At 49.9% G+C, this 9,454-nt stretch overlaps 1 protein-coding gene across 1 annotated transcript; it reads left to right on the forward strand.

Moving 5' to 3' along the window:
* Positions 1-7,002: 7,002 nt before the first annotated feature.
* Positions 7,003-7,704, forward strand: RNF186 (ring finger protein 186). The gene has a single exon (XM_032415117.1). It carries the CDS (start codon positions 7,003-7,005, stop codon positions 7,702-7,704), a length of 702 nt encoding a protein of 233 aa, XP_032271008.1.
* Positions 7,705-9,454: the final 1,750 nt, after the last annotated feature.

Raw genomic sequence — 9,454 nt, forward strand, 5'->3', positions numbered from 1 at the left:
CACATTACACACCCACCCTCTCCCCCACTGTATTTACCAAGTTTTCTTCTATTATTCTATCTCTATGTCTTTTCTTCTTTTTTTCTACATCTTCTCTTTGCACAAACATTTTGGGATTATTTACAAAAAATATATACAAATGAAATATAAATCCAAAGATGGAGCATCAGACCTCAGGACTAAGTAAACCATAAACCAGAATAGGAACTGTACACTAAGGGGATGGGGATGGACTGCAGCACCATGTGCTAAATGGGATATTTCACAACAGCTATGATTGAGCTTCCTGGTGGCCAGAGCAAAAATGGGAAGTTACAATATATAGTTTGGAATATCTAAGTATTGTGGACAGACACATCTGCCCTCAGAGGAAACAAAGATTTTTCCAGCACTTAGCCCAAAAGGAAAATTTTCACGTGTGTGTGTGTGTGTGTGTGTGTGTGTGTGTATACAGGTGACACTGAGTAGTGTCATGCACAAACGTCCCTGGCCACATCCCTGAATGTACATGCAGTAATGGGTTTTATAAGCCTATTTGTTAGAGTGCCCTCTGAAAAAAAAAAAATCCAACAAAATAGTCCCAAATACAATTCAGTGAGAGCCTTTAGAAAACACAGAGGCAAATGTAACTTTCTGATGATTTAACTTGATCCAACAGCATTTCCCAAACTGTTTCTCGGCACCCCAAAGTTTTATGTGGCATTCAAACGTATTCTGTAGGAGGTGGGTTCCACAGGCAGAGAAGTTCAAGATAAAATCAGGATTAAACAAAATCAAGCAGGTTTTCTTTTTTTTTTTAAAAACATGAATGTTTATCTTTTTTTTTTTTTTTAAGATTTTATTTATTTGCAAGAGAGAGAATGAGAGACAGAGTACATGAGAGGGAGGAGGGTAAGAAGGAGAAACAGACTCCCTGGTGAGCAGGGAGCCCGATGCGGGACTCGATCCTGGGACTCCAGGATCATGACCTGAGCCGAAGGCAGTCGCTTAACCAACTGAGCCACCCAGGCACCCTCAAGCAGGTTTTCTAACAATGGGATTTCCAAGAGCTTTTAACACTCCAGCATCCATGTGAATCTCCAAGTTCAGATGAAGGATGTATTCTTTCCCACGTTTGTCTCTGGAACCCTCCCCACCACCCAACCCCATTTTTTCAGGAGTACCTTTTAAGACGCTCACAGAAAGCTAGAGATGCAAGGACACGGTTTGAGAAATTAGGATCTGGAAGAATAGGTGAGCTAAACTCCAAGTAAAATCTCTCTCAACCAGGCGTTTAGTAGAGTTGGCCATCTGATGGTCTAAGGCCAAGGCGTCTTACTGGGACCAGGCTTCCGGTGCTCTGTTGTAATGTAATTACTCTGGTGATGTAGTAAGAACACCTCTTCCTCCAACCCCTCTTTTCCTGGACTCACAGTCTTAGTCCACACAACTGGAGGACGTAGGAAAGAGGTTGCAGAAGACGAAGACAAGGACCTCTCAGAACCCAGGAGATGCTCCATCTCCACCATGCAGAGACAAGTGTGCTCCCCTCAGGGCCTGGGCCAGGTGCAAAGATGGGGTTTCCTTTGCCCATGGCTTAGCTCCATGGAGCTGAGGGAACAGTTAAGGGGATGGAGTCTCAGGACTAGATCTCAGGAGGTAGACAGAAGAGATCAAGGAAGAATTCCAAGTTGAAGTCTGGACTAGAACTAGCCAAAAAGATAAGAGGTGGGAGGGGCAGGAAAGTAAGTTTAGAGGCAGCATCAGGAAATGGGTCTAGACCCTAGCATCACTGTGAATTCAAAGAAAATGTGGCCTTAGGGGTTCATTACCTGATTTCTGAAACCTCGGGGAGAGATGCACAGTGATGATTCTGAGTTGGTCAAAAATGGCTTCATCTACTGCTCATCGGCTGACAGTTCCAACCTTTGTGGCTTAAAGCAGGGTCATCAACAACTCAGCATAGATCCAGGCTTGGGACCTGAACCACCAGATGCTCCCCGGCCGAAATGACAGCTAGAGAGACAATGTACATATCAAAACTTTGAAAGGGCCAGATATGAAAAACTCATGTCCAGGGATGTGCATCCCAGGACTGCTGATAATGTTGGAAAATGGAAAAGCCTAGACATGGTCCTCATAGGAGCTGATTCACAACAATATGGTGCATTCATGTGACAGAATACCCCACCACCTTCATGGATGATTTGAAGTACATGTATTAATATGGAAAGAGACGTATGATAAACTCGTAGGTAAAAATACAGATTATCAAAATATAAATAACAGTGTCCCATTGTAACAGGCAAACATTTTTTTCGCATAAGTATGCACAGAAAGAAGTCTGAAAGGAGATCTCGAAACTGGTTCTCTGTGGGCTTCAAGACTGCTGATTACTGATATTCTTTTTCTTTTTGTTCATCAGCAATTTCCTTTCCTATAAATAAACACGGATTTTTTTTTACATAATTATTTTTTAAAAACAGTAAAAGAGAGCAAAGCATGGTTTCTAACTTCCTGCAGTTGGTGCCCGAGGCACACGCTGTCTCTCTTGCTTCTTCTCCCCCCTCCTCTGTACTTGATCTTCGTTGTCCTGATACTGTCACTTTGTTCCAGATGCCATTCCTCTGTCTCCCCTAGCAGCCTGTTCTCAGACCCACAGATGCTGTGAGGGGGGCTGGAGGTGTAGGCAGCCGGGTCCTGATGAGCACAGAGGCAGGAATTCTGGAATAAGAGTGTGAGCTGAGACACCAGCCAGCTCAGGGCAGAGAGGAACGAGGATGACGGGGCGTCTGGCTTGGGGCACAGCCCTCTGTGGCCGCTGGAATGGGGAGTGAGAGTGTACTGGCCAAGATCAGAGGCCAGACATAGGTCAGACAGTTTGACCTCATGACATCACTGTTTTCTCACTCCTTTCCCAGTGAACTTGAGACAGGGCCTAAAGCTCAGATCAGCCACGTCTTTGCAGGGTGTGGGGCCCAGGTGGTCCATCGGGAGAACTAGCTCTGGTTTCCCCACCCGCAGTGGATTGTGAAAGTCTAACCTCCCTTGAGGCTGTACTTCTCAGACTCCTTAGAGCCCTGGGGTTGTATGAAGCCACCAGACAGAAGAAACTGCACTTCAAAGGGGAAAAAAAAATGTTTCACAAAGAACAAATGAGTTCATATTTGTACAGCCGTTAAAATATATATATATATTTTTTTGTTTGAAGATTTGGAAGGACTTAAAGCTTTCAAATTCTCATATTACAGCAAGCATAAACGTAATACGGAGCAGAATGAAAATCCTAGATGAATTCAAATGTTAAGTCTCTGGAGACATTTTGTACTTCCCCTGAGACAGCGCTGTTTCAGGCTACCCTCCAGATCCCTGCACACATTCACTCCTCCTTGAGAAGCACTGGCTAAACAGATCACCAAAGTGTCTTATCTCCATGTCCCTGGGAGAGATCATTGACATCGAGGTCGGTTACAGAGCAAGGTGCATACATTACTGAGTCTTCCCTGAGCAGGGTTTGATGGAGGTGGGGGGCTTAAGTACAGTCTCCCACAATTTCCTGCAATGTTAACATCTCCAGTTGATCAAATTAAAATCGGAGCCCCAATGAAGTAGAAATGACTTGCCTAAGGTCACATAGCTATTAAAGTGACAAGTGCTGGATGTCCAACTTAAAGCTAGTGCAGATGATAGTTAAGCCAAAGCACCTTTAAGAAACAAAGTGTTGGGGCACCTGGGTGGCTCAGTGGGTTAAGCGTCCGACTCCTAATCTCAGTTCAGATCTTGATCTCAGAGTCATGAGTTCAAACCCTGCATTGGCCTACTAAAAAAAAAAAAGAAAGAAAAAGTGTTTCCCAAGCTACAACAGTAGGATGCAAGAAACACAACAGAATGTGCTGTTAAAAGTCATCATTCTCAGGGGCAGTAATCAAAGGAGTTTTCATGTTCTACTTTCTATTTTCCTGTAGTATTTGGGCTGTTATAACCAATATATTTTTTTAACATTATTTATTTATTTGAGAGAGAGAGTGAGCAAGAGAGAGAACATGAGCGGGGTGAGGGGCAGAGGGAGAAGCAGGCTCTCCACTGAGCCCACGTGGGGCTCGATCCTGGGACTCTGGTAACACGACCCGAGCCGAAGGCAGATGCTTAACCGACTGAGCCACCCAGGCGCCCCCAATATATTTTCTTAATGGTGGTTGCCCAAGGATATCAAAAGGTTCTTCCTTAAATACTACCCCTAAATAGCTTCCCTTGGTCTGATATCAAGCTCACCCAGCGACCTTCTTGATTATTTGGCTTTCCAAAGCACTGACTAGCAGAGGTGGGGTGGGGGGCACTAGCCACGCTGACATCACTGGGTTGTCCACCTGATTTTCTATTTCCCATTATAAATGAGTGCAGCTCAACAAATGTTTCCTCCTCCATCCCCAACCCTTCCTAGGGTCTAGCAAACACAAAGGAGTAGTATATGATGCGAGTCAAAGCAGTGGAAAGACAGAGAGTCCCTTTGAGCTTAGGAACACACAGGCATTCGCTCACTCTTGGCCACGTACAGGCTGATTGTCTTGTCAATGTTTGACCCTGTGTCCAACAGCAAGTAAAGGCTTCTTTTTTTCATCTCTTGCTGTGTTACTCAGAAGTCTTTCTCATGCAAGGGACAGAAATCCAACTTGAGCTGGCTGAAGAATAAAAATAGGGGTGGATTTTATAGGTTAATATAACTAAAAAACCCAAAGATAGAGCTCTCAGGCTGCAGGTATGGCTGGATCCAGGCGTTCAAACAGTGTCATCAGGGCTGTTTCTGACTCTCTTCTCATCTTTCTTTTGTGCTGGCCCTACTCTCAGGCAGGTTCTCTGCACCCTGTGGTCCTAGCAGCCCTGGGTTCCATCCTCCAGTTTGGAAACCTAGCATAAGAGAAGCTTCTCAACAGAAGTTCCAGAGTTGAATCACATTGGCTTAATTTTGAATCACATTGGCTTAATTGTGTCTGAAATCAACTGCTACAACCAATAGGGTAGAATAAGCTGATCAGTCTGCCCTGAATCACATCCCCTTCCCCCTTCCACAGAATGGGAACCATACATGGGGCACCTGGGTGGCTCAGATGGTTAAGCATCTGCCTTCAGCTCAGGTCATGATCTCCAGTTCCTGGGATCAAGCATCACGTCTGGCTCCCAGCTCAGCAGGGAGCCTGCTTCTCCCTCTCCCTCTGCCTCTCCCCCTGCTTGTGCTCTCTCTCTCTCTCAAATGAATAAATAAAATCTTAAAAAAAAAAAAAAAAGAATGGGAACCATACAGAATGACAGTGGTCAGCAGTGGTTGCCTCAAAGAAAAACAGGCCCGTGGAGAAGGGAAAATGGATGCTGGGCATGGGGAAAAAACTGACACCCAGCGTCAGATCCGAGGCCCCCTTCAGCTTGACCTGCAGGAAAGCATTAGTGGAAAGACACACCCGATTGTCAAGCTGAGGGCCAAGAAGAAATATCTTGGCAGAGGTGGAATTTGGGGGATTGGATTTCGGAGACAGAGGCCTGGGAGGTGGGGCAGGGTGAAACAAGAGTTCCATGCCTGCCCCTTGGGGTGGAGAGAAGAGCTGAATCGAAAGAGCTGGACTCTGTGTGGACCTCAGTACGTGGCATGAGAGGTAAAGGCACGTCCTCCTGGAGTCGATGAGCCTACATGAGGCATTTTTTTGAGGGAGTGGATTGTGCCACCCCACCCTCTGATGTTCAGGGCAAAGTAGGGGGATCATGTTTTCTTAACTGCATGTTGCTTACATCCATCAGTCCCACATGAGTCCTGGTACATGGAGTCGGCTGCCTGGAGGCCGCATGAGCTGGTGAGATTGAGTTCCTGGGAACCTGACCTTGGGTCCTGGTAGGTTCCACAGGGCCCTGGCCCCATGGGAGTCCACTTGGGAGGCTGCCAGCCAGCTTGCCCTGACCACACCCTGTCTTTGCTCCCGGCCTCACAGTGCCTCCCTTACAGTCCGGGCCGGGACCCCAGGAGACGGCAGAGGAGGGCCCCTGGCACGGGGCTTGGCTCACAGTAACCCCAAATAAAGGGCAGCAGCTCTTACGACCACTGAGGATGTATGTGCCTAGTGCACAACAAATGGAACCGATCGTTAGTTATGTGGAGGCAAAGCAGGCCCCGAGCATGATGCTCGTGAATCCGTAGCTGTTCATACAGCTGCTGGGACAAAAAAGGAACTGGCTACAGTAGCAGGTGCACTAAAGACCCGTGAGCAGTTTGGGTTTGGGTTTTTGTGTGTCAGTCTGGGCTTTCTTCCCACACCCTACCAACCACCACCCACTCAGAGTTTTCTTTCCCTTCACTTCTCTCTTTTTCACGAGGCCACCTGTCGGCAAATGTGCTCAGAGCACAAAACTGTTGTCCACCCATCTTGACATCTGGAAGGTTTTGTGTGAAACCTGGCTAGGGTGGTGTTTCTCAAAGTGGGTTCCCCAGGCCACCCACGTCAGCCTCATGATGAGATGTTTGTTGATAACTGTGCCCGGAGGTTCTTAGATCCCATCCAGACCTGCCGGCAGATCACAGTCTGGGGCCTGGAGATCTGCATCTTTAAAGGCTCTAGGGGTGGGGGTGGGGTGGGGATCTTAATGCATCTCAAAGCTCATCAGCCACCATCTTGCTGGTGCTCCCGAGGCACCTGGTCCCCAACAGGAAAGTCCTGACTCACGGTGCGGGCCCTGCCCCCTTCGGCCTTCCTATCAGGCAACTCAAGGTCTCCAGGTTCACGAGTTACTGATTAACCCCGGGTTTCAAGAAAAGAAATAATAATAACTCGAGAGAAGACGTAAGCCAAGAAGCAGGCTGAGCAGCCCCAGGAGAAAGGGTGCTAGACGGCTGCTGTCACCAGGGGCCTGACGAGGAGGTGGGGGAGGCTGAGACGCCCAGCCTGAAGCCAGACCACATCCAGGTCCCAGCGGCGCTGGCGGACATCACTTGTCCACGCCCAGGCCCTGAGCTGCCCCGTCCCCGCTGACTCCGTGCCCGGAATGGCCTGCGCCGAGGTCCTGCAGACGCCAGCCCCAGAGCAGCCCCAGCCCATCTCTGCAAGAGCCACCCCCACCACCCCTAAGGCCGCGGACCCTGCTGGGGGTCACTGGGGCTCCGTGGATGGCGACTTGGAGTGCCTGGTGTGCCGGGAGCCCTACACTTGTACCCGGCCGGCCAAGCTGCTGGGCTGCCAGCACTCCTTCTGTGCCGTTTGCCTCAGGCTCCTGCTGTGCGTACGGGACAACACCTGGTCCGTTACCTGCCCACTGTGCCGCCAAGACACCTCTGTCCCCGGGGGCCTCGTCTGCAGCCTGCGTGACCAGGAGACCGTAGGGGGGCGGCTGGGCCAGCCGTGCCCGGAGCTGCGGCTCTGTCCTCAGAGGCTGGCAGATTCTGCCACCTCGGCAGCGTGGCCCCCCGGCTTGGTGGGAGAGGATGGGCAGGATGTGGCCAACGCCAACCGCGTGGCAGCCCGACGCCTGGCGGCACAATTGCTCCTACTGGTCTTGCTCATCCTCCTCATCCTGCCCTTCATCTACCCTGGCGTCATCCGGTGGGTGCTTGCCTTCGTTATCACCTTGGCCCTGCTAATGTCCTCCCTATTCTGTTGTCACTCCGGCAGCCAGGGCAGCTGCTGGCCCTCCCCGGGGACTCTTTTCTGCAGAGGACGGAAACACAGTGAGATCTCTTCCATTGCCTGAGTGCGCTCCAAAGAGACGGCACCTGCTGCCTCTTGGGCCCCATTAGGCTCACAGTGAACAGGTGAAGAGGCTCTGAACTAAGGCTGCTTCCCTTGGGGGATTAAGTACCAGCTGGACTCACAAGCCAAAGCCAGGGGGCTGCGTTGGGTCAAGAACTATGTGCCTGGATGATAGAACTTATGTCTTCCCAGGGCATAGCTCGTCTAAACCGCGCGGGGTCGGGGAGGGGGCACAGATTACTTGAACCCCACAAGGGGTCTCCTGTTCCTCTTACTCTAATGTTCCTGGCTTTTCTTTATATATGTTGGTGAACTTATTGCAGAACAAATAGAACCAAGACTCCTTTTTTGCAATTTATGTAGCTGGTTTTATGTTCTCGCTTTGTTTTGGTTTGGTCTTTTGTGTTCGGGGCAGTTCAGTTTGTTTTCCTCCTGGGAAGTTGGAGCCCACGGGAACCCTCCTGTGCTGTCTGCCTCGTGCCCATCCACCTCGACAATGGTTCTGGTGGTTTGGGTGTCCCCCTGAGTCGCCCCCAGGGATGGAGGGGGAGAATTTGTGGGAAGGAGTGGTTCTGAGGCCGCCGGTGGTCCCACATTGAGTCGGCAGAGTTGGGGAGGGGTGGATGAAGGGGAGTCTGGGAATTGCTCTCAGCACCCCCACTGGATTGCCCAGCCCCATGTCATTGGGCTCTGGCTTCACAGAGAATCCCAGGGTTACAAGGACTCCTCTCATCCCCCGCCCAACAGCAGGTCCCACTGCCCATCAGATGTGCGGTCTCACGCTATAGTACCAGCTCTCTACGGGTGTTGCTTTTCCTGTATGATTGCATTTCAATTCCAATCTGAGCTTTTGTCATAAAGATAAGAGGCCCCATAAATGCAACAGTTCTTGACAATAACCCTACCTCTCCCACCTCGCTCTGACGGTCACAGCTGTCTGAAAGGCTGCTCTGGAACATAGAGGAGGCTTCTGCTGGAGGGAATGACTTTCCATGGTTGCCAGGATCGGGTCTCAGCCAGAGGGGGGACTTGGAGGATTTAGGGGGAGCGGGGGGTGCAGGGGGATTGGAGGGTGGGAGATGACGCCTTGTTTCCCTCCAAAGGCCTCATAATTGGGAAGCAGACTTGAAACCTCAGAGGGGCTCACTGGGCAGATCTGTTGTTCTTTCCCTGCCCCACCTTGCCTCCTGGGAGGATGAGAGGTGCAGGATGGGTGCTCGTTCACGGCGATTGTACCTCTGTCAGAGAGGGACGGGAGAAGTCGACCACTAGAGCCCAAAGGGATGATCCTGGCCCCGTGGGTATGTGTTGTCCAGCAAAATCCTTTGCCTCTCTGTGTTTCATTTTCCCTGGAATGAGCTAATTAGACCGGATTATTCCTAAGACCCCTGAAGTCCAGGAACTGAGGCACTGCTGGGCCCCTGAGCAGTGCACATGAGTCACATCCCCTCTGGGCTCACACAGAGAAAACTCAAAACATAAGGATGTATGCAAATAGCTGTTCTTGGAATCTGGGTGCCTTCCCTTGTTTCTTGTAAAGGTACTTCCAGGGCAACTCTGGGATACCCATGCTATCGGCCGTGTTTACTCCTCGTGCTGAGAGTGTGTGTGAGTGTGTGTACGTATGCATGTTCCCACGCTCTTAAGCCAAGGCCAGGTGGGCCTGAAGAACACCCTGTCTTCCCAAGATGAGCAAATGATGGAAATCGTTCAGCATTTCCCAAGCTGGCCTCGGGCATGTACCGTTTGGG

Source organism: Phoca vitulina, unplaced genomic scaffold (genome assembly GCF_004348235.1).
Source record: "Phoca vitulina isolate PV1807 unplaced genomic scaffold, GSC_HSeal_1.0 scaffold2, whole genome shotgun sequence".
In the NCBI taxonomy this organism is placed as follows: Eukaryota; Metazoa; Chordata; class Mammalia; order Carnivora; family Phocidae; genus Phoca; species Phoca vitulina.

Bases quoted from the DNA above. Each gene is read 5' to 3' on its own strand.
- RNF186 (XM_032415117.1), top strand. From the start codon at position 7,003: ATGGCCTGCGCCGAGGTCCTGCAGACGCCAGCCCCAGAGCAGCCCCAG.